Source organism: Podarcis erhardii, assembly GCF_964252035.2.
Source record: "Podarcis erhardii genome assembly, chromosome: 2".
In the NCBI taxonomy this organism is placed as follows: domain Eukaryota; kingdom Metazoa; phylum Chordata; class Lepidosauria; order Squamata; family Lacertidae; genus Podarcis; species Podarcis erhardii.
In genome coordinates this window covers 125,590,894-125,615,811 of record NC_138498.1, presented here as the reverse complement: position 1 = coordinate 125,615,811, position 24,918 = coordinate 125,590,894, and the positions used below count along the sequence as shown (strand labels likewise).

Genomic DNA, 24,918 nt, shown 5'->3' with positions numbered 1-24,918 from the left:
TGCTATCCCGGATTGTTAGATATCCCGTAGACTGTCCCCGGGACAGGTGAGGCTGCTGATGCCTTATTTCCAAATCTGAAAGTTGACAGCTATGGTCCGGGTAGCTACGACAAGCGGTTGGCATCCATCATTCAGCCACCGAAGACAAGCGCAGAGATGGAGATTTGGGCTCCTTGGGCAGAGGGGGGAGGGAGGGAGGAAGGGGAGCCCATAAGTGCAGGCGCAGAAACAGGAAAACTGTAGGCTGAGGAGAGGGAGGGGTGGTGTCTGTGCCCTCGGCTTGCCAAGGGTTAAAAGGAGCAGAGCTGGATTCCTAGAGAGGACAGGAAGTGAAGCGGAGGTCAAGTTCCTCCATGCCAAATCCTTCCCTCCCACATCCCTTCCTGCAAGCAGAGAGGAGGCTGCTTTGTTTTCTCTCCTTTGCAAAAGCTTCCTCCGTGAGTCCCCTCTCTCTTTCCCCTCAGGGGTCCCAGGGGTGCAGGGAGGGGGCATGAGGGTCCCTGCTCAGATCATGCAGGGTGGGGGGAGACCCCCAAGTCAGGGAGCAGAGGGTCCTCTTTGTCCTCTATGCCAAGCCAGGGAGGGGGCCAGTTCTCAGGAGGTCTGCAGCTCTGTTCTTCCTTGGGATCCAGATGCTGCCTTCCTTTTTGGGGAGGGGGCTTTGAGCACAGGGAGAAGAAAAGCCCTTCTGCATCTGCAGCGGCACAACTGGACCACTTCCTCTGTCCCAGATGCAACAACACATGTCTCTCTCCTGTCGCTCTCCACACCCATGGCTGGCGCTGTTACCTTCCAACAGCTGGATCTCACTCCCAAAGGCACTCTCTTCCATGGTCTCCCAAGACAGATGAAGGCCAACCAACCATTCCCACCCCCTCACAATGCACAATGGGGCTTTCCCTCTCCTCTCTCTCCTGATGCCCCTTGAAGTTGGCTTGAGGACGTTGGGGGGGGGAGTCCACCCCACCAGATGCTGAGAGAGGAGGTCCTCCCATCTGGAAAATTGGGAACACTTTGAAGAATTATGTGAAGATGCGTGCCGTATAATCATAATCATAAAATTATTACAATGTGGAATTCCCCCATTTACACAAAGACTAATTGTTGTTTAGTCGTGCCTGACTCTTCGTGACCCCCTGGACCAGAGCACACCAGGCACTCCTGTCTTCCACTGCCTCCCGCAGTTTGGTCAGACGCATGCTGGTCTCTTCGAGAACACTATCCAACCATCTTGTCCTCTGTCATCCCCTTCTCCTTGTGCCCTCCATCTTTCCCAACATCAGGGTCTTTTCCAGGGAGTCTTCTCTTCTCATGAGGTGGCCAAAGTATTGGAGCCTCAGCTTCAGGATCTGTCCTTCCAGTGAGCACTCAGGGCTGATTTCCTTAAGAATGGATAGGTTGGATCTTCTTGCAGTCCATGGGACTCTCAAAAGTCTCCTCCAGCACCAGAATTCAAAAGCATCAATTCTTTGGCGATCAGCCTTTTTTATGGTCCAGCTCTCACAAAGATTAATACCCATCATTAAAATTGTTCCATTACAATGTTGAAATAAGCATGCAGGAAAAGAATAGAATTTAAACAGTGCCGCTATTAAAATGAGGTTGAAATAGAGCAATTTTTGATAAAGAATGGATTACCAAAACTATCACAGGAAAATAGATCAATCCTGAACTGCAAAATAACACGACAAGAGATTGAACAAGCCATTCAGAAAATGCAACTGGGCAAATCTCCAGGGCCAGACGGGTTCACTGCCAAGTACTATAAGACACTGAAAGACTATTTGATACATCCATTGATGGAGGTTGGCAACGAAATTATGGAGGGGAAGAAGGCGCCGGAATCGTGGAAAGAAGCTTTCATCACATTGATACCTAAATTGGAAATGGAAAAGACACAACTCAAGAACTACCGTCCCATCTCCCTTTTAAATGTGGATTACAAAATATTTGCAGACATTGTTCCGGTCGGCGCCAGCGTTTGATGGCGGTCCTAGCCTCGAGCTCCGAGGCAGGACTGCTCCGTAAGTTCGGGTCTTACCCGCTACGGCAAGCGGGGGACCCCTAAAATCACAGGCGCTGAAGCCTGTGAGCAAGGAGATTCGGTGGGCACCTTCGCGCCCCCCCGGCATCGTGAAAGAGCCTTTTTAAAGGCTCCGGAGCGGCATCGGGGTGAGCGCGGTGCTGAGGATCGCTACCCAGCTTACGGAGTGAAGCCGCGTCGCCATTAACGGAGAGCGCCGATTCCTTTCTGAAATCAACGATTGGCAACAACAATACCCGTGAGTAAGATCGCAAAAGTAAAACGGGACTTAAAATTTAGAAGATTTGGCTGAAAACGGGAAGGCAAAATTAAGGAAGTCAGCCTCCCGGAACTGCATGACTAACGGAGCAATGAAAAGACTAAGCTGTGTTTAAATGGACTTTCATTTTAACTCTTATTAAACCAGACATCGAAAGGATCTCCCCCCTGTTGTGCAGGAGAAGGGGGGGAGGAAACAGAATCAATTTAACCTGCAAAAGAAAGGGATAAGGAATAAAAAACCTCTGCTGCCGATACTTCTGGCCAGGCTGCCGGAGCAGCGATCGCCTGAAAAAAGGAACTGTCAAGTGAGCTGTCAAAGGACAGCGGCTACAAAATAAGACTTATTTTGAAACATACTCGGGACTTTGGTGGATTACAATTTTAACAGTAAAGTGCTACAAACTAAAGACTTTTAATGGGACTTTTGCCTTTGGACTTTCTGTTTCTTTGTTCTGGGTGCCTTTGGATGGTTACAATTTCCCCCTCTAGAGGGCTTTAGTTATATTACAGTGTATCCAGTGGGATTTTCCACTTGCAACTTTCCTGTGTGAATGACCTTGAGTTATGAGCAACCCGCCAGAAGAGATTTCAACAAGAAGTAAAACAAAGCAGGCTCAAAAACAAGCTCAAAAAAGAGGCTCCTTATCAGGAGCAGCAGCTGCACAAGAAAAAATAACAGCAGCATCAATGGAGTCAATGACACAGGCCCTGCTTAAAATAAATCAGTCACTAGAAGTACTCACTAAGCAATCTGCAGAACTTACCAAACAGTCTACAGAGAACTCTAAGAAACTGACGGAACTGACAACAAGACTAGACCTGAATACAACAACAATTTCATCTAATACAGATTCTATAAACCGTTTGGTTCAAGAATCCACGGAAACAAGGAGAATAGCCGAGAGTGCCAGGTCCACTGCTGAAGAAACCAAAGGAAAGTTTGCGCCTATTGTAAAAAAAGTACATGAACATGATTCAGCATTAGCCCTACTAGAACTGGAAAGGAAAAGTAAGAATCTGAAATTAAGACTGGTTCCAGAAGAGGAAGAGGACAAGCTTGGGGAATTTCTCACAGATAAATTTCAAGACTTCTGGAATGATGAGCTAGATGGAGAGGAAGATGAATTTATGATAACTTCAGCCTTTCGGATTGGCAGGAAGCAAGGGAAGAAGCCAAGAGATTGTTTAATTACCTTAGGATCAAAGGAACAAAGAGACAAAATATTGAACCTACACTTCCAGAAGGCCTTGGTCATTAAAAATTCTCAGATTCAAATCTTCAAGGATATTCCTAAATATTTTTTGGAGGTTAGATCTCAATTTAAAGAACTAGTTGATCTACTTAAGAAGAACAATATCCCATTCAGGTGGGAATTTCCACAAGGGCTGTCCTTTAGCTACAAAGGGAAGAAAATTAAAATAAAAACAAACCAGGATAAAGAGATCTTTTTGGAAAGAAATCAAGAGGATCTTCAGAAAGGAACTGTCAGTGAGGAGGAAGTACCGGACATCTCAAATCTATCTTTTGGACTGAACCGAGCACCGACTGAGGAGGAACAACAACTGGGTGCAGTCGGTGGAAGATCTACCCAGTAACCAAAATGTCTCTGCAACTCTTCAGTTGGAACTGTAATGGTTTGAACCACCCTCGAAAAAGGGGCCAAGTATTTCATTTATTAAAGAAGGAACATCTAGATGTAATCTGTTTACAAGAAACCCACATTGCCAGGATACATAGAAAACTTTTAACAAATAAGAGATTAGGACAAGAATTTATATCATCGGACAGAGTCAAGAAAAGAGGAGTTGTGATTTATGTCAAGGAAAAATTTGAACCAAAATTGATCTTTAAGGATGATCAAGGAAGATACCTGGCAGTGGAAATCCAAATTCATGGAGAAAAAATATTGATTGTTGGAGTTTATGCACCAAATGAGGGGAAGGCTGAATTCTTTAAGAAGTTGCATGAGACTTTAATGGACTTTTTGGATTTTAAAATTATAATGATGGGTGACATGAATGGAGTCGTCTCTACAAATATGGATAAGGCCCAAAGACAAACAATATCTAATGATGGAAGACTACCAAAGACTTTTTTTGACCTGACTGACACTATGGATCTGATTGATATTTGGAGAACTAGGAACCCTCTGGAAAGGGAGGGGACCTTCTTCTCTGAAGCAAAAATGACATGGACTAGAATTGATCAAATATGGATTTCTAGTAATCTGGCATCAAAGGTTAAAAAAACAGAAATCTGCCCAAAGACCTGCTCTGACCACAATGCTGTCAAGATGGAAATGAAACTGACAACAGCTGGAATCTTTAGATGGAGAATGAATGACACCCTCTTTGGAGATGAGGAAATTTGCAAAAAGGCCCAAAAAACACTTAAAGACTACTTCGAGATCAATTTAAGATCAGACACAGAAAAAAGAATCATTTGGGACGCAATGCGTGGCTTCCTAATACAACAGAATTCAATAAAGAGGAAAAAACAGAATGAGAAGAAAGAGAAAATTTGGAATCTAATAAAAGAAGGGGAGAAGAAACTGAGATCTAAGCCTAAATCCCAGGAGATATTAAGAGAAATAAAATTTTATCAAACACAATATATGGAATTGATGAACCAGGAAATAGAATGGAAAATTAAACAAATGAGACAAAAGACCTTTGAATCTGCAGATAAATGTGGGAAGCTACTGTCTTGGCAACTGAAAAAGAGACAAAAACTGAATACAGTGACATCACTTGAAGTAGATGGGAAGTCTATTAATAAACCAAATGAGATAAGTAATTGTTTTCAAAGCTTCTTTAAGAAATTATACAAACAAGGGCCAAAAAATGAACAGGAGATAGAAGAATTTATTGGAAAATACGGACTATCAAAAATCTCTGAAAACAACAGAAGGAGTTTAAATGAGAAAATTACAGATCAAGAAATAGAGAGTGCCATCCAGGATATGAAGCTGGGAAAATCACCAGGACCAGATGGACTAACCGCGAGATATTATAAAGTATTGAAGGATTGGTTAATACAACCACTGAAAGAAGTCTGCAATCAAATTTTGGAGGGGAAAAAGGCTCCCGAATCGTGGAAGGAAGCATTCATCTCACTTATACCAAAGACAGAAACTGAGAAACATCAAGTTAAGAATTACCGCCCTATATCACTTTTGAATGTGGATTATAAAATTTTTGCAGACATTCTAGCAAAAAGATTCAAAAAAGTTTTGTCAGAGGAGATTCACAGGGACCAAACAGGCTTTCTACCAGGCAGGCAATTGTCAGACAATGTGAGGAATATTATAGATATTCTAGAACTTTTGGAAACTGATATAAATAGAAAAGCTGTTTTGATTTTTGTGGATGCAGAGAAAGCCTTTGACAATATTTGTTGGAGCTTTATGAAGAGGAATCTCCAAGGAATGGGGGTAGGCAAGAACTTTGAAAATGGTATAAGTGCAATTTATTCTGAGCAAAAGGCTAAACTTATTGTAAATGGTATGGTTATGGATGAAATTCCAATAGAGAAAGGGACACGACAGGGATGCCCAATTTCCCCTCTATTGTTTATATCGGTACTGGAGGTTTTCCTTAATATGATTAGAAGAGACCAGCTGGTTAAAGGTATACAGGTCGGAACTAAACATTATAAGCTAAGAGCATTTGCAGACGACTTAGTTTTGACATTACAACAGCCAGAAACTAGCACAAAAAGAGTTCTGGAACTTATTGAAATATTTGGTCAGGTAGCAGGTTTTAAATTGAATAAACACAAGACAAAGGTGTTGGAAAAAAATCTTACGGTGGAGGAAAAAGATAGTTTTCAAAGAGAAACTGGTTTGGAAATTACTAAAAAGGTAAAATATCTGGGGGTGAATTTAACATCTAAGAATGTGAACCTATTTAAAGATAATTATGAGAAATGCTGGGCTGAAGTGAAGAAAGATTTTGATATATGGTCAAGATTGAGACTTTCCTTGTTAGGCCGAATTGCTGTAATTAAGATGAATGTATTGCCGAGATTGCTGTTTTTGTTCCAGACATTGCAAATTTTAGATAAGATGGACTGTTTCAAGAAGTGGCAGAAAGATATATCTAAATTTGTCTGGCAGGGCAAAAAACCCAGAATTAAATTTAAGATTTTGACTGACGCAAAGGATAGAGGGGGCTTTGCCCTGCCGGACTTAAAACTTTATTATGAAGCAGCAGCTTTTTGCTGGCTGAAACCATGGCTACTTCTTGAGAATACAGATATTCTGGACTTGGAAGGTTATGATAATAGTTTTGGTTGGCATGCATATTTATGGTATGACAAGGTAAAGGTACATAGAAATTTTAAAAATCATATTATTAGGAAAGCACTGTATAATGTATGGAATCGATATAAAGATTTGTTTGAAAGTAAAACCCCCAGGTGGCTGTCACCAATGGAAGCTAAGGCGGTAAAAAGATTGAACATGGATACAGACTGGCCAAAATATTGTGAAATTATAGAATATGATGGTGAAAAGTTGAAACTACAGAGTTTTGAGAAATTGAAACCTAAAGTCCGAGATTGGTTACATTATTACCAGATTAATGAAACTTTTAAGCAGGACAGAAAACTAGGATTTCAGAAGGAGAGGTCAAAGTTAGAAACAGAATTGCTAGAACCCAATACTAAGAATTTGTCTAGAATGTATAATCTGCTGCTAAAATGGAACACACAAGATGAAACGGTTAAATCAGCCATGATTAAGTGGGCACAAGATATCGGCCATGATATTATGTTTGCTGACTGGGAGCAGTTATGGACCACAGGTATTAAATTTACGGCATGTAGTGCCCTGAAAGAGAACTTAATGAAAATGATCTATAGGTGGTACATGACCCCAGTCAAGCTAGCAAAGATATATCATTTGCCCAATAACAATTGTTGGAAGTGTAATGAATGTGAAGGAACCTTTTATCACCTTTGGTGGACCTGCCCAAAGATTAAGGCCTACTGGGAAATGATCTATAATGAAATTAAGAAAATCCTTAAGTGGACATTTGTAAAGAAACCGGAGGCTTTTCTCCTGGGCATGGTCGGCCAACTGGTACCAAAGAAAGATAGGACCTTTTTTATGTACGCAACAACAGCAGCAAGAATCCTTTTGGCGAAGTATTGGAAGACTAAAGAATTACCTACTCTGGAAGAATGGCAGACCAAGGTGACTGAATTTATGGGACTGGCAGAGATGACCGGCAGAATCCGTGACCAGAGGAAAGAGACAGTGGAGGAGGACTGGAAAAAATTTAAAATCTATCTTAAAAATTGTTGTAAAATTTCGGAATGTTAAGATGTCAGGGGATTGGACACAAAGAATTACAGCTATAAATCGAAATTTATAAAGCAGAAACTCTTTTTAAAGAGAACTAAATATAAAAATGGGATGAAGAATTGCTAAAAATTCTGAAATTTGGATGCAGTGAAGGGGAGGTTTGGGGAAGTCGCATTATGTTTGTTTGTTTTTTGTTTATGTTGTAAAATCAATAAAAATTATTATAAAAAAAAAAAAAAAAATATTTGCAGACATTTTAGCAAATAGACTTTAAAAAGTTTTAAATGAAGTAATTCATAAGGACCAGGCAGGCTTTCTCCCAGGCAGACATTTGTTTGCTAACACAAGGAACATTATTGATATCTTGGAACTTCTACAAACAAATATCAATACAAAAGCTGTGTTAATTTTTATAGATGCAGAGAAGGCCTTTGATAATATTTCTTGGAAATTTATGAAGAAAAATTTGGAAGGGATGGGAGTGGGAAGGGGTTTTGAAAATGGGATAGATGCAATCTATTCAGAACAAAAGGCTAAATTGATAGTTAATAATGTGGTGACAGAAGAGTTTAATATTGAAAAAGGAACACGACAGGGTTGCCCTATCTCTCCCCTGTTATTTATTTCGGTCCTGGAGGTGCTCTTGAACATGATTAGAGGAGACCGGTTGGTTGAAGGAATTCAGGTCGGAGCGAAACAGTACAAACTTAAAGCCTTTGCAGATGACCTGGTTTTGACCTTACAGGAGCCAGAATCTAGCACGAAAAGGGTATTACAATTGATTCAAGAGTTTGGTCGGGTGGCGGGATTTAAATTAAACAAGCAAAAAACCAAGGTACTGGAAAAAAACCTAACAGCTACAGAGTCAGAAAGGTTTCAGAAAGAGACAGAGTTAAACGTGGTTAAAAAGGTAAAATACCTAGGGGTGAACATAACAGCAAAAAATTTGAGCTTATTTAAGGATAATTATGAGAAATGCTGGTCAGAAATTAAGAGAGATTTAGAAAGTTGGTCAAGACTGAAACTTTCCTTGTTAGGCCGGATTGCTGCTATAAAGATGAATGTATTGCCAAAAATGTTGTTTCTGTTTCAAACTTTACAGATTGTGGACAAAACGGAGTGCTTTGGGAAATGGCAGAGAGATATTTCCAAATTTGTCTGGCAGGGCAAAAAGCCCAGAATTAAGTTTAAGATATTAACTGATGCGAAAGAAAGAGGGGGCTTTGCCCTGCCAGACTTAAGGTTGTATTACGAATCAGCAGCTTTCTGCTGGCTAAAAGATTGGCTGCTTCTCGAAAACACTGATGTACTGGATTTGGAAGGTTTTAACAATGCTTTTGGTTGGCATGCATATTTGTGGTATGACAAGGTTAAGATTAACAAGGTTTTCAAGAACCATATTGTCAGAAAAGCAGTGTTTAATGTCTGGACAAAATACAAAGACTTATTGGAAAATAAAACTCCAAGGTGGCTTTCACCATTGGAAGCTAAGGCCCGCAAAAGACTCAATATGGAGGCCGAATGGCCGAAGTATTGGGAAATAATAGAAAAAGATGGAGATAACTGGAAATTGCAGAGTATGGAAAAAATGAAAGACAAAGTGCGAGATTGGTTACATTACGCTCAGATTAAAGAAGTCTTTAAACTTGATAAAAAGTTAGGATTCCAGGTGGAAAAATCGAAGTTGGAAACAGAATTGTTAGAGCCTAAGACTAAGGTACTTTCAAGAATGTATAACTTGCTGTTAAAATGGAACACACAAGATGAAACGGTCAAATCGGCTATGATAAAGTGGGCACAGGACATTGGGTATAATATCATGTTTGAAGACTGGGAAAGGTTGTGGACCGTTGGGCTGAATTTCACTGCATGTAATGCTTTGATAGAAAATGTTATGAAAATGATATATAGATGGTACATGACCCCAGTCAAACTTGCAAAAATATACCACTTGTCTGATAATAAGTGTTGGAAATGTAAAGAAAACGAATGAACTTTCTTTCACCTCTGGTGGACCTGCCCTAGAGTGAAGGCTTGTGGGAGTTCAGAACTTAACTGGTTAAGTGTTCTGAGCTGTGCGTCACTTTCTGACGTCAGCTATGGAAGCTGGGAGGAGTCTGGGAGGAGACTGTATCTTGTTGTTCTCTCTGTGTGTCTTGAGAGAGACGGACATGGCTGCAAGCAGTGATGGACAAATGTTTGAATAAAAGCTGTAAATAGACGAATCTGTCTGTGTATGCTTGCATGGAGCAAGGGAGAAAAAGACTGTTTTACACCGCTGTATGCTACTCTGCTAAGCCGTGGCCAAAGAGACAGCAGACTTTGGTGCGCAGCTAGAAGGAAGCGTGCCGGACGCTGCAAATGACTGATTGGGATCGTAAAGCTGTCTGAGATCGCGGCTCCATCGATCAAGCTCAGAGATCGATTTCCGCATAGGTTATGGAAGGTCAGTAAACGCTCGTAAAACAGTCAGAATTGAGCTACTGGAATGCTTTGAAGTCGGCACGGAAGCTAGCCGGAGGTTGGAGGCTGCATTCCATGAGTCTTGCCTGATGCTGGAAGGCAGAGCTGCTCAGAGACAGAGCTAAAAGCTAAAAGGCAGCTGAAAAATCGTTTCTCCACGGAGAAGGGAGAGCCCGGAGGAGCTGGTACTGAGTTCTGAGTGAGTACAGCTTGAGGGGCACCTTGGGAGAACGGGAGAACATGGCAGAGAGCCAGGACATTCCGGTGGAAAAGCTCACTTTAAAAAGTTGGGCAACCTGGAGCAGAAGAATCAGGGGCTGGTTCTTGGTCACTGGGCTTTGGGAAGGAAGCCAGTCAGAGCCAGCTGAAGCAGGCTGTGAATCTGCGGTGCCTGGAGATGGCAAGCAGAGAATGCAACAAGAGCTGAATATGCTCAGAGCATGTGTTGATGCTTCACTGAGGCCTCATTTGGAGGGTGTACAGACACCAGGGGCTGCCTGGAAGGTGCTGCGAAGTTTGTGTGAAACTGCAGCAGGAGGCCAGGGCCCTGGAGAAGAAATGGAGAGCCCCAAGATGGCTGCGGCCCCAGTTCCCGGTACTTCAGTCTCAAGGAGCACTGTTGGGCAGATCGGGGGGGCGAAGAGTTCCAAAGGCAAGTTTGAAAAGTTTTCCTCTAAGAGTGCCTTCAGAGGGGGCCAGGCTGGTGGGAGGCACCGTTCCAGGAGAAGGAAGGCCAGGCCAGCTGGGAGGAGCCCCGGGCAGTATTTTTCCACTGGAGTACAACGTCTGCATGGCAGCTGCCCCCACCGGAGCAGAGAGCCGATGCAGGATGTTTGCAAGGACACTTCCCATGGGAATCAAGCGGGTTTCCATGGCAACAGGCCTGGGAAGACAGGCAGGCGTGGAACTGAGCCAGGTGGTCGTGGTAAACAACAGGAAGAGGCTTATCAAGTCTCTGCAAGTATGGCATTGTTCGAAGACGGCCGAATGGAAAATTTCAAAATGGCTTTTGTAATCGACTCTACAGCTAACCGCAACATGGTTCCAGAGACCCCTGCAGTCGAGATGTGGAATTGCACGCCAGTTCCGAAGGGACAAACTGTTAAGTTTGCAAATGGACAAAGGGCTGAAGTTTATAAATTTGCTAATGCCTATTTTTCTGTTTTGCAGGAAAGGATGGAGTTTTGTATTGTCCCAGAGGCGCATCATTGTTTGTTATCTGTGCCTTATTTGTTGAAAAAAGGGTTTCAGGTTTGTTTTCAGGATGATGTCTGCACAATCTCCAAAGGGGAGAGGGTACTTGCCAAGGTTAAGAAGGGGCAGAATGATCTTTTCATTCTTAAAACGTCTCTTGGGGGTGAGGGGAAGGTTGAGAGAGCACAGGCGCAGCGTGCTACAGTTCCCACTCATGTTCAATGTGCTTGTGCATGGCATCAGAGGACCAATCATAGTTCTGTAGAGGAACTGCAAGTGCTTCCTGAGGTTACCAGAGGGTGTAAAATTAGAGATTGTGGACGTGCCATTAATTGCACCACATGCAAGCAAGCAAAGGTGAAAGGGTGCAGTTACCCAAAGGTGGAACGGGTAACCACTAAACCTTTTGAGCTGGTTCACATAGATTTGGCAGGTCCTGTCAAGGAACCAAGTCTGGGAGGGGCCAGGTTTCTGCTAACTTTTTTGGATGATTTTTCGCAGAGCACCTGGACCCACGGCCTCAAATCCAGGGAGGATGCAGCACAGCTGATCAAGAGCTGGATTGAGGGGGTGGAACAGAGATTCTCCACCAGGGTTCAAGCGATCGTCAGTGACAGAAATGCTAGGTACACTGGTTCTGCTTTGCAGCAGTTCTTTCACAGAAGAGGGATACGTCACACAGTTACTTCACCCAGTAAGAGGGGGGTGGCAGAGCTGAGGAGTGAAGCTATGGTTAAGGCTGCACAGGTGATGCTGAAAGAAGCCAGGTTACCTCCAAAGTTTTGGCTGGAGGGAATCCGTTGTGTGTCGTTCACCTGGAATCGTGTCTACAACTCACTGGTAGGTGACACACCGTACTCGTTGTTGAATGGCAGGAAACCCCAGGTTCACTTTCTGCGCAAGTTTGGATCTCCTGCGGTTGTCCCTGTGCCTAAGGCTTTGCAAGGGCCAGATGGAGCCAAAGTCCAGAAAATGATCTTCTGTGGGTATGAGCCAGATGCTCGTGCATGGAGATTTGCTTATCCGTCAGGTGATCAGAGTAAGGTGCTGATCAGTAAACACGCTGAATTCTTTGAGCAGGATGAAAGGCCAAAGATTTCTGCACAGCGTGATGTTCTTTCAGAATGTCTCTCTGATTCAGAGGACAGTTCTGGTGAGGAGGAAGAAGAGGCTGAGTCTGCTGATGACGACCAGGTCACTGACCAGGGTCAAGAGCAGGGTGGGGCGTCTCCACAAGTTGTTAGGAAAGGACAGCCCAAGAGTGAGCCTAGTTCTCCTGTGAGTGTAATGGAGAGGATTCGAAGACGCTTTAAGTCAGAGGGGGAATCCTGGGATGCAGAGGACACACCTGCTGATCAGAGTGAGTCAGAGGGAACACCTGAGTTTGTGCCTAGGCGATCCAGTCGCACAACCAAGGGTATTCCACCTGAGAGGTACCAGGCCACAGGTACGTGGGTAAGTTTCGCACAGTGCGATTCTGAGAGTTGTGAGGTGATTCCACAGATGCCCAACAGGTACGCCAAGGTAGGGCGCAAGGCATTGGGGAAGGGATTGATCTCACAAGGTGTTGCTGAAGATGTTACACAGGTTTTGTCAGAAAGCAACGCAAGGGGGTGTGTGGGAGTTCAGAACTTAACTGGTTAAGTGTTCTGAGCTGTGCGTCACTTTCTGACGTCAGCTATGGAAGCTGGGAGGAGTCTGGGAGGAGACTGTATCTTGTTGTTCTCTCTGTGTGTCTTGAGAGAGACGGACATGGCTGCAAGCAGTGATGGACAAATGTTTGAATAAAAGCTGTAAATAGACGAATCTGTCTGTGTATGCTTGCATGGAGCAAGGGAGAAAAAGACTGTTTTACACCGCTGTATGCTACTCTGCTAAGCCGTGGCCAAAGAGACAGCAGACTTTGGTGCGCAGCTAGAAGGAAGCGTGCCGGACGCTGCAAATGACTGATTGGGATCGTAAAGCTGTCTGAGATCGCGGCTCCATCGATCAAGCTCAGAGATCGATTTCCGCATAAGGCTTTCTGGGAAATGATATATAATGAGCTGAAAAAGGTATTTAAGTATACCTTCCCTAAGAAACCAGAGGCCTTCCTTCTGGGTATTGTTGGCCAGAGGGTGTTAAAGAAGGACCGAACATTTTTTATGTATGCAACAACAGCAGCAAGGATACTCGTTGCCAAGCATTGGAAAACCCAAGATTTACCCACACTGGAAGAATGGCAGATGCAACTGATAGACTATATGGAACTGGCCGAGATGACTGGCAGAATCCGATACCTGGGAGAGGAGACGGCAGAAGAAGACTGGAAGGAATTCAAGACTTACCTACAGAAACATTGTAAATTGTATGAATGTTAAGAAGGATGCTAGATTATAAATAACTTGGCACCATTAAGCTAGATGAAGTGAAATATGAAGATAAGTTAAATTGAAGAAAAGACAAACTTTGGATAATTATTAGGCTAAATTTAAATTTCTCAGGTTTGAATAAACGATATCTAAAAATAGAGATAAAATATTGGAAAAATAGATAACAAGAATGGAAATAAGGAGATAAATTGCTGGTGAGATATTTATAAATTAGGAACGTAGGAGCGGGAGATGTGAGGGAGTCCAAAGAAGCTAAGAAAATATGTTATGATATGTGTTATTTTGTTTCTCTTTCATTTGTATGGTATCAAAAAAAACCTTCAATAAATATTTATATATATATATATATATATATATAATAAACAGTGCAGCTATTAAAAGGCAGAAAAGAACGGAGCAATGTGTAGAAGATGGTCTTCATTCTCCCTTTCTCTCTTAGGGTCCAGTATGTTTTGAAGACGTAGCTTTTTGTTTCACACACAAGGACTGGGCGTTGCTGGATCCTGACCAGAGAGCTCTGCAGGAGGAAGTCAAGGGGGTGAAGTGTGGGATAGATAGATAGATAGATAGATTCTTTATTGTCATTACACAAGTGCAACATTGCACAAGTGCAACGAAATTGGATGCCATCCCTTAAAAACAACAAAAGCAAAACAACAACAACAACCAAACAAACCACATTCCAGCCACACCCACACCCACACCCACACTCATCAAACTCCCAGGTCACACTATCGAGTTACAGCATTTAAGAAGGCCACAGCTCTTGGGTAGAAACTATTTTTCAGTCTGTTTGTCCTTGACTTGATGTTTCTGTATCTCCTGCCAGAAGGCAGTAGTACAAACAGACTGTATCCCGGGTGAGATACATCCTGCAGGACTCTCTGGTAAGGCTCCCTGCTGGATCATCAGATCAGTTTTGAAATTCCATACAGATCTCTGTAGGACAAACCTCTGCAATATTGAGAGAGCCCAATAACGCCAGCTACAGCATCTGAGATTTTAACACACCCACAACTTTCCTTGAATGGAAAACCATCGATGTGTGTGTGTGGGGGGGGGTATCTCTTGTTTTTTCTGGGAATATTCTTCTACCAAAACTTTGTAAGAGCATTGCAGGAGATCCTGGGGTCCCTACCAGGCCCCGATAACTCAGACATCCCAGGGTCCTTGTACTTGAGGAATCTGGGAAATGACCTTATTGACAGAACTGAAAAGAATTTATTACAATCCTTCTGTGCTCTGCCACAAGACGCCCAGAATGAAATACTCTCCAGATTTGACCTCTTATGTTCCTGACTGATAAGTTTGGAGAAGGAGCAGAAGGCCTCATGCAAGCAAAACCTGACCCTTTGTGCTCCAGATCCAGCCCACTAGATATAACACCGTGAGTTAGATTTATGGGCTGAAAAGCCACCCCCCCCCCCACTAACAGCAGGTTACTGAACCTTCTTTCCTACCAATTGGAGATGAAAAACTTCCCAAAAGATTTGGTCCCCATGCAAGCCCTGACAGAGGCGGGATATAAATAATAAGTTGTTGTTGTTGTTGTTGTTAAATGTGGCCACAACATCTGCCTGGCTTGCAATGAGAGGCTTCTAAAGCGTGTCAGCAGGGCTCTCCACACAAAGCACCTAGAATGGGGGCACCTACATGTAATATCTACTCTGCTATTTTCTGCACATGCTCTGGGGTTGCAGTTTTCAGGCTTGGGGACAGGATGGTGACTGGTTTTTGCACCAAGTTCTGTCAGTTATCCCCACTGAGGGTTCAAAGGGATCTACTCTCAGGTCACTACTGTGCAGACCGTGCCAGCCTTACGAAGTGGGGTGAGGAGTATACAGAGGAAATTGGAATTACTGGAGATGTTTAGAAATGGGGCTTCTCTTGGGGAGGGGCTGCCCCATTTGTGCTTCTCTAGGGGTAGGAGAATATCTAGGGCAGGAGAATCCCTGCAGGACCTCTGAGGCTCCCTTTGCTTCTTCCTCTCTCCCAGGACACTGCAGCTTGTTTTGGCTCCTTGACTCCTCAGGAAGGATGAAGGAGACGGATCCTGCAAACCTAGCGAGGATGGAAGGGGGAAGATGGACGGTTGACCTGGTCAGGTTGTCTCCTGCATCCCTCCTCACAACCTCTGAGCGTTCCCTCCCGGGGACCTCCGAGAGATCTGGTAAGTTCCAGGGGAATGAAAATGGGGACCTTGATGGAGGGAGCCAGAGAGGTATCAGGGCTTGCTCAGCTTGGGGGTCGGGGGAGGCAGGCAGGCGGATGGAGATGGAGAAGGAGAGCAGTTTATTGGGCTCCTCCACCTGCCTGCCTGCCTGCCTGCCTGTGCCTTTGTAATCTGCAGGCATTTTGAGCTAGGAATACAGTCGTATAGTCCATGGATCAGGCTTATCCTCACACATCTCTGGAACTGAATCCTGATCCTGCGTCCTCTGTGTGTTGCCTTTTTCTTTTCTTTTTGGACTAGCTGTTATTTGCTTTTAAAAACACAGATCATAGGACCACTAAATGATGCAAATATGTAGACCAGGGGTCAGCAATCTATGTCCCACGGGCCGCAAGTGGCTCACGGGGGTCATTTAACTGAGCTGCCCCCAAACCAAGCCGTCCGCTTGGTGAGTCCTGTGTGTACACACTTGATCCTGCCCACAGAGCGATCTCCGTGAGAGTGAACCAGCCCAGGCGAGGTAAAGCTTGCCGACCCCTGATGTAGACCCAGTCTTCTCATGTCATTTGTATATCTCAAAACTAGCAGAATCTATTTGCAGGAATATCTATAACATACGATTCATCATTAGTGGTCAGTATGTGAGTTCTGGGTTCATGAAATGTTTTAAACTGGAACAAAAAATGAGGGAACAGGAGGGAACAGAGAGCATTCAACATTGCATAGCTCAATGCCTAGTCAGGAGCTCTTGTGGCCGTTGTGTTTAGATTAAGTGTGATTAATAGTATTTTTTCCTCTTCTGTTACCAATGAAATAATACGGAGTTGGTCTCCTCACGAACACAGGACAGGGGTTCAAACTGAAGAAAGTGATTTATGTATAAATTTATATTTAGACCAATCAGATTGAGGCAACTGCTGATGGGGTGTAGGTTTCACAGACAAGGCATGGACGTTAATGGATCCTGACCAAAGAGTTCTGCCTAAGGAAGTAAAGGAGGAGAATCCTGGGATCATGGACAGTCTGACCCCTTCTCTCCTTCTGTAATCTTCATAGAACTCTAACCCAATGGTTGCCATTAATTTCATTCTGAATTGATTCTAGAATGTATTTTAATTACTGTATTTTTTGCTCCATAAGACACACCTTTTTCTTCCTAAAAAGTAAGGGGAAATGTCTGTGTGTCTTATGGGGCGAATGCGTGGTCCTTGGAGCTGAATTGCCCAGGGGCAAAACGCAGATCATGCTCCCCCCCCCTTTTTTTGAAAGAGGGAAGTGGGTGTTGAAACAAAGCCGCTGATTGGCAAGCGATCGGGAGCGAGATAAGAGATGCTAGCAATAAAGAAGGCTGCCCGGGAGGAGGGAGATAAAGACAGCAAACTTGCAAGGAGAGGAGAAAGGAAGACTAAAGCAATGAGGAGAGTAATTAGAAGAAAGGGAGGAGCAAAGAACTGCTCCATCTAAGGAAAAGACACTAAGGCAAACGAGGGAAGGGAGTGTTGAAAGGAAGCAGCTGATCGGTAAGGGGTCAGGAGGGAGATAAGGGACGCTAGCGATAAAGGAGGCTGCCTGGGAGGGGGGAGGTAAAAGTCTATGGATCCTCAGGATTTTTATATTAGGTCACCCCAAATTCACCATCAGATCACATAGCATGTCCATGGCTACAGCCTGAACCAAAAAAATCACTGTTTCGTGGGGCCATAATGGTGCAAAAACGTGGTTACAAAGCACAGAGCCACATGGATCCTCAGGATTTTTGCACTGGGCTTCCGCCACAGAATCCAAACAGATGTGACGAGAAAACACCATCGCTTACAACAAAATCTAAACCATGCTGAAAGGAGAGCCATAGATAATCTCAGGAACAACCCAGACATTATAACTAAAGAGGCGAACAAGGGTGGAGCTGTCGTCGTCATCATGAACAAAACTGATTACATCCAGGAGGCTCACAGACAACTTTCTAGTACCGCCTTTTACATAAAATTGGACTCAGACCCCACAAAAGAATATAACAAAGAACTGAGCAAGATTGTTGAGGAGCTACCTCCACACATCTAAGAACAGATCCTCACAAACACACCAGCAAAAACTTGAACAGGAACTTTCTATCTTCTACCTAAAATACACAAACCAGGAAATCCAGGACGCCCCATCATCTCAGGTATTGGCACATGTGGGTGTTTCCGATTATATGGACTCTGTCCTGAAACCATATGCCATCAGTGCTCCCAGCTACGTATGTGACACCACAGATTTGAATAATCTACCTAACAATACTATAGTAGCCACTATGGATGTGGAATCTCTGTATACCAACATCCCACACGATGGTTTACAAGCTATAAGGAACACCATTTTAGATAAAATCACAGCGGACTTTGCTACCAAACTCTGCCATTTGGTCATTACCCACAGCAACTTCAAATTTGGTGATGACCTGTTCCTCCAGATCAGCGGCACAGCAATGGGCCCCCGCATGGCCCCACAGTATGCCAACATCTTCATGGCAGATTTCTAACAACATTTCCTAAACTCCTATCCACTTAAACCTCTCTTGTACCTGTGATACATACCATCTGAGGACTATTTAATTGCTCTTCTTCTAACATTGTGTATGCCATCAAATGCCAACAGTGCCCTTCAGCTCTCTATATTGGACAAACAGGCCAAACCCTACGCCAAAGGATAAATGGACATAAATCTGATATCAGGAATCACAAGATAGAGAAACTAGTAGGAGAACACTTCAATCTCCCAGGACATTCTATACAAGATCTCAAGTAGCTGTCTTATTACAAAAGAATTTCAGAAATAGACTGGAAAGAGAAGTTGCTGAATTGCAACTTATTACCAAACTTAAAACCCTGGAGAGACCTGGTCTGAATAGAGACATTGGATTCTTATCTCATTATACATGATAAAGCTGTTTTACCCATCTCACCCCTTGCTTTTTCATGTAGGACCAATTGCAGTCATCAACAGGTTTACCACACCTATCAGACAATCAACCATTCCCAGCATCCTTCTGAGAAATACCCCTCCCCACCCTCTCACTATATATAAGGCTCTAGTGACTTCTGTTTCAGTGTGTCTGAAGAAGTGTGCATGCACACGAAAGCTCATACCAATAACAAACTTAATTGGTCTCTAAGGTGCTACTGGAAGGAATTTTTTAATTCATTAACATCGTTCAATAATCTGGGGAATAATCTTCCTGGGGCTCTAATTAGCTTCTCTCTTAATTGCAGATGGTGATGAATTGGAGGGGAAGAACAAAGGGGACCACAACAGAATCCACATAGCGGAGAAGTCAAGTAAATATTCAGGGTATGGAGAGAACATCCGTCAGAGCTCCCAGTCCACCTCCCATCAAAGAAAGAGCTTCATTCAGAGGGATAGCCTTACTTCACACGAAAGAACTCACAGTGGTGAGAAATTGCATCAGTGCTTGGAATGTGGAAAGAGCTTCAGTCGGAAGCATACTCTCACTTCCCATCGAAGAATTCATACAGGGGAGAAACCCTATCAATGCTTGAAATGTAGAAAGAGCTTCACCCAAAGGGCCCATCTCCTGATGCATCAAAAAACTCATACAGATCAGAAACCCTATCAATGCTTGGAATGTGGAAAGAGCTTCAGTCGGAAGGATACTCTCACTTCCCATCATAGAATTCATACAGGGGAGAAACCCTATCAGTGCTTGGAATGTGGAAAGAAATTCAGACTGAGCTCACACCTCACTTCCCATCGCAGAATTCATACAGGGGAGAAACCCTATCAGTGCTTGGAATGTGGAAAGAAATTCAGTCACAGAGTCTCTTTCACGTTCCATCAAAGAATTCATACAGGGGAGAAACCATACCAGTGCTTGGAATGTAGAAAGACCTTCAGCCATAGTAGCATTCTGACAACCCATCAAAGATTTCATAAAGGGGAAAAACCCTATCAGTGCTTGGAATGTGGAAAGAGCTTTAGTGAGAGTGGAAAACTCACTTCCCATCAAAGAATTCATACAGGGGAGAAACCCTATCAGTGTTTGCAATGCAGAAAGTGCTTCAGTCAGAGGAAAAGTCTCACTTCCCATCGAAGAATTCATACCGGGGAAAAACCTTTTCAGTGCTATGAGTGTGGAAAGAGCTTCACTCAGAGGGCCAATCTCACTTCCCATCAAAGAATTCATACAGGTCAGAGACCATATAAATGCTTCGAATGTGGAAAGAGCTTCAGTCGGAGCAACTCTCTCACTTCCCATCAAAGAATTCATACAGGTGAGAAACCCTATCAGTGCCAGGAATGTGGAAATAGCTTTCGTGAGGGGGGAAAACTCGCTTCTCATCGAAGAATTCATACAGGTGAGAAACCCTATCAATGCTTGGAATGTGGAAAGAGCTTTCGTGAGGGGGGAAAACTCGCTTCTCATCGAAGAATTCATACAGGTGAGAAACCCTATCAATGCTTGGAATGTGGAAAGAGCTTTCGTGAGGGGAGAAAACTCGCTTCTCATCGAAGAATTCATACAGGTGAGAAGCCCTATCAGTGCCAGGAATGTGGAAAGAGCTTTCGTGAGAGGGGAAAACTCGCTTCTCATCGAAGAATTCATACAGGGGAGAAACCCTATCAATGCTTGGAATGTAAAAAGAGCTTCAGTCGGAGGGATAGTCTTACTTCCCATCAAATAATTCATACAGGGGAGAAACCCTAACAGTGCTTGGAATGTTTAAAGAAGAAACAATAATAACAACAGATATAGGTAGGTAGCCATGTTGATCTGTCATAATCGAAACAAAATTAAAAAGTTTGCTATTGGTATGAGCTTTCGTGTGCATGTACACTACTTCAGATACCATGCATGAATAAACTTAGCTGGTCTTTAAGGTGCTACTGGAAGAATTTTTTTTAAAAAAATAATAATTTATTAGTTGTACCCTCCCCATCTGGCTGGTGTTCCACAGATACGCTGGGCAGCTCCCAACATAATATTGAAAACCTGATAAAACCTCAAGCGTTGTTGTTGTTTAGTCGTTTAGTCGTGTCCGACTCTTCGTGACCCCATGGACCAGAGCACGCCAGGCACTCCTGTCTTCCACTGCCTCCCGCACTTTGGTCAGACTCATGCTGGCAGCTTTGAGAACACTGCCCAACCATCTCATCCTCTGTCGTCCCCTTCTCCTTGTGCCTGCAATCTTTCCCAACATCAGGGTCTTTTCCAGGGAGTCTTCTCTTCTCATGAGGTGGCCCAAGTACTGGAGCCTCAGCTTCACGATCTGACCTTCCAATGAGCACTCAGGGCTGATTTCCTTCAGAATGGAGAGGTTTGATCTTCTTGCAGTAGAATTCTAGAGTTGCAAGTAAAAGTAAAATGTAAAGGACCTCTGGACGTTTAAGTCAAAGGAGACTGTGTTACAGCGCTCATCTCGCTTTCAGGCTGAGGGAGCTGTCGTTTGTCCACACACAGCTTTCCGAGTCATGTGGATAGCATGACTAAACTGCTACTGGCACACGGAGGACCATGACGAGTGCCAGAGCGCACAGAAACACCGTTTACCTTCCCACTGCTGTGGTACCTATTTATCTACTTGCACTGGTGTGCTTTCGAACTGCTAGGTTGGCAGGAGCTGGGACAGAGCAATGGGAGCTCACCCCATCGTGGGGATTTTAACCGCCGACCTTCCGATCAGCAAACCCAAGAGGCTCAGTGGTTTAGACCACAGCGCCACCCGCGTCCCTACAAGAGTTCCAAGTACCCTGGGGTCATCCAGTCCAACCCTCTGCAACACCTGAATCTCACTTTCAGCATCCCTGAGAGATAGCCATCCAACCTCTTCTTAAAAACCGCCAGTGAAGGAGAGACCACAAACTCCAGAGGGAGACCAGTCCACTGTCAAACAACTCTAATTACCGTATTTTTCGCACCATAGGACGCACTTTTTCCCCTCCAAAAATGAAGGGGAAATGTGTGTGCGTCCTATGGTGCGAATGCAGGCTTTCGCTGAAGCTGGAGAGCGAGAGGGGTCGGTGCGCACCGACCCCTCTCGCTCTCCAGGCTTCAGGAGAGCCCCACCGCCAGCCCCACAAGCTCGGGGGACAGCGGGGAGGCGGAACGCCGCCATCCCGCTGTCCCCCGACTTGGTTAGAAGGCTGGCGGGGGGAGAAGCCTGCTCCTCCCCGTCACCAGCCCCGCAAACTCAGGAGACAGCGGGAGAGGCGTAGCGCGCCCTTCCCGCTGTCCCCCGACTTGGCTAGAAGGCTGGCGGGGGGGGGGGAGAAGCCTGCTCCTCCCCGTCGCCAGCCCCGCAAACTCGGGAGACAGCGGGAGAGGCGCAGCGCGCCCTCCCGCTATCTCCCGACATGGTTTGGAGGCTGGCGGAGGGCTTCCTCCTCCCCCAGCCCCGCAAGCTCCCAGAGCGATGCCAAAGCTCTTCTCCCGGCTCTGGGTCCCGTTCTGGGGGAGGGGGAAGCTCGGGCTTCCCCCGCCCCAGCCCCGCGTCTCCAGCCGGGAGACGGTCGCGGGGGGCTGCTTTAGTCCCGCGCACGCTCTCCCGGCTGGAGAGGTGATGCTCGGCTATGGAGGCTCCTGCCACATGCGCGCGTCACCTCTCCAGCCGGGAGAGGGTCGCGGGGGGCTGCTTTAGCTCCACGCGCACTCTCCCGGCTGGAGAGGTGACGCGCGCCTATGGCAGGAGCCTCCATAGGCGCGCGTCACCTCTCCAGCCGGGAGAGCACGCACGGGGCTAAAGCAGCCCCCCGCGACCCTCTCCCGGCTGGAGGTGACGCGCGCCTATGGCCGCTGCTCCCTGACCTGCTCTTTGGGCTGGTGGTGGGCTTCCCCCGCCAGCCCCAAAGAGCAGGTCGAAAGGAACCTGAAGCCTGGAGAGCGAGAGGGGTCGGTGCGCACCGACCCCTCTCGCTCTCCAGGCTTCCAAGGTAGCCGCCTGAACGCACCTTAAACGGCACCTTGTTTTAGAGCGGGAAAACAAAAGTGGGAAAATTCTCCCACTCTCTGCGCAGCGCTTCCTGCCGCTTCGCTGAAGGGGCGCTGGGCAGAGAGCAGAAGAATTTTTCCCCTTGTTCTCCCCCCTCTAAAACAAGGTGCGTCCTATTGTCCGGTGCGTCCTATGGTGCGAAAAATACGGTACCAGGAAGATGAGCCCTTTGATAAATTTGGTTTTGGCAACTGCAAAACAACATACAAGATCCTGGTTTTTCCCTGAGATATGACACTTGAAAATTGGTCGTATTATATTTAGAAATGATTTTGGCCACGTAGAAGAAGAGTTTGGATTTGATATCCCGCTTTATCATTACCTGAAGGAGTCTCAAAGCGACTAACATTCTCCCTTCCTTTCCTCCCACACAACAAACACACTGTGAGGTGAGTGGGGCTAAGAGACTTCAAAGAAGTGTGACTAGCCCAAGGTCACCCATAATTCATGCCAGGGGAGGAAGCATATCAGTGTTTGGAAAGTGGAAGAAGCTTCACCTAGAGAAACAGTCTCACTGCCCAATCATAGAATTGTAGAGTTGCAAGTAAAAGTAAAAGGTAAAGGACCCCTGGACGTTTAAGTCAAAGGCGACTGTGTTGCGGCGCTCAGCTCGCTTTCAGGCCGAGGGAGCTGTCGTTTGTCCACACACAGCTTTCCGAGTCATGTGGCCAGCATGACTAACCCGCTACTAGCACACGGATATCCCGCTTTATCAATACCCGAAGGAGTCTCAAAGCGACTAACATTCTCCCTTCCCTTCCTCCCCCACAACAAACACACTGTGAGGTGAGTGGGGCTAAGAGACTTCAAAGAAGTGTGACTACCCCAAGGTCACCCAGCAGCTGCATGTGGAAGACCGGATACGCAAACCCGGCTCCCCGGATTACGAGTCTATCGCTCTTAACCAGTACACCACACTGACTCTTCTAGTAAACAACAGCATTTTTCTTTCCAAATTTAATGAGTAAAAAATCTCCAACATTTATATTTTCAGGATTGGGAACATCAATAATTGTACACTAGCAGGGCACTTCTATACATATCAATGTGCCCCATGTCTTAGTGTATCAAAGTGCCCCAACGGACATTTTTAAAAATCTAACATTTATTAATAAAAACAAAAAAAATTCCTTCCAGTAGCACCTTAAAGACCAACTAAGTCAGTTCTTGGTATGAGCTTTCGTGTGCATGCACACTTCTTCAGATAGGTATCTGAAGAAGTGTGCACGCACACGAAAGCTCATACCAAGAACTGACTTAGTTGGTCTTTAAGGTGCTACTGGAAGGAATTTTTTTTGTTTTCACTATGGCAGACCAACACGGCTACCTATCTGTAACTACATTTATTAATAAAACCACTGAATTTATTTAAAAATCACGTGTAATCCTGATTACTGAGTGGAATAACTTACCTTTGGTCTTTTTAAATCTTAAGGATTTAAAACAGCATTGGAGCACTTTTACATTTCTCATAATTTTTCATTTGGCTGCACTAAAAACACACCTACTCTTGTCAAACGCCAACAGCTAACTGGTGGGCAGCGTGGTCACAACTGTTGTACTCACACATGTATAGACATGTTTCTCGAAATTGAAATATTGCTGGTGTATCAATGTGCCCCCCTCCCCCCTACATGCTAGTGAGGCTGCTTCCCTGGGCAAGGAAGGAGCAGGAATCCCTAAAGGGGAGGATTTGTATATGATCCCTTATCAAGATCTCACATAAACACCAGAGGGAAGGTGGCTGGGGCATAAAAGGCGTAGCAATGGCCTCGAACGCAGGCCTCAGGGACGCTTCTCCCCATTCCCCCCATGGAGACCTGGGACCCCTTCTCCAGGAGAGACCTCCGAGAAGGAGGAAGCCAGGGCGGATCAGTCCCTGGACCTTGGAGGCAATGCCTGGACTCCTCTTAAAAGATGCAATATAATGTTCCTTTCCCCATTGGCCAGGAACCAAAGCTCCTTTTGGGGTTGTCATTCCGCACCTCAAGGTTCCTCCAAGGCCTTGGGGAAGGAAACTGAGGCAGGCCTGGCCATGGCAATAGGAAGACCTCTGACTGCCCCCCAGGGCCATGCAGGGGATTCAGGGTGGGGGGCCTGCCTCTTCCTCTGGCCA

At 45.0% G+C, this 24,918-nt stretch overlaps 2 protein-coding genes across 2 annotated transcripts in view; both read left to right on the top strand.

Moving 5' to 3' along the window:
• The first annotated feature begins 265 nt into the window (after positions 1–265).
• Positions 266–24,918, top strand: part of LOC309334663 (uncharacterized protein) — a 95,912-nt gene continuing 71,259 nt past the window's right edge. Inside the window, exons 1-2 of the mRNA XM_081849176.1 lie at positions 266–437; positions 15,640–15,813. Of these exons, the coding sequence (XP_081705302.1) occupies positions 15,681–15,813 (133 nt within the window). The 5' untranslated portion in view covers positions 266–437; positions 15,640–15,680. The remainder of the gene's footprint in view (positions 438–15,639; positions 15,814–24,918) is intronic.
• On the top strand, positions 16,774–20,631 carry LOC309336359 (uncharacterized protein; the record flags this gene model as incomplete). Its single annotated transcript, XM_081851979.1, has 3 exons — positions 16,774–16,837; positions 17,918–17,980; positions 19,068–20,631. 3 exons carry the CDS (start codon positions 16,774–16,776, stop codon positions 20,519–20,521), a joined length of 1,581 nt encoding a protein of 526 aa, XP_081708105.1. The 3' UTR covers positions 20,522–20,631.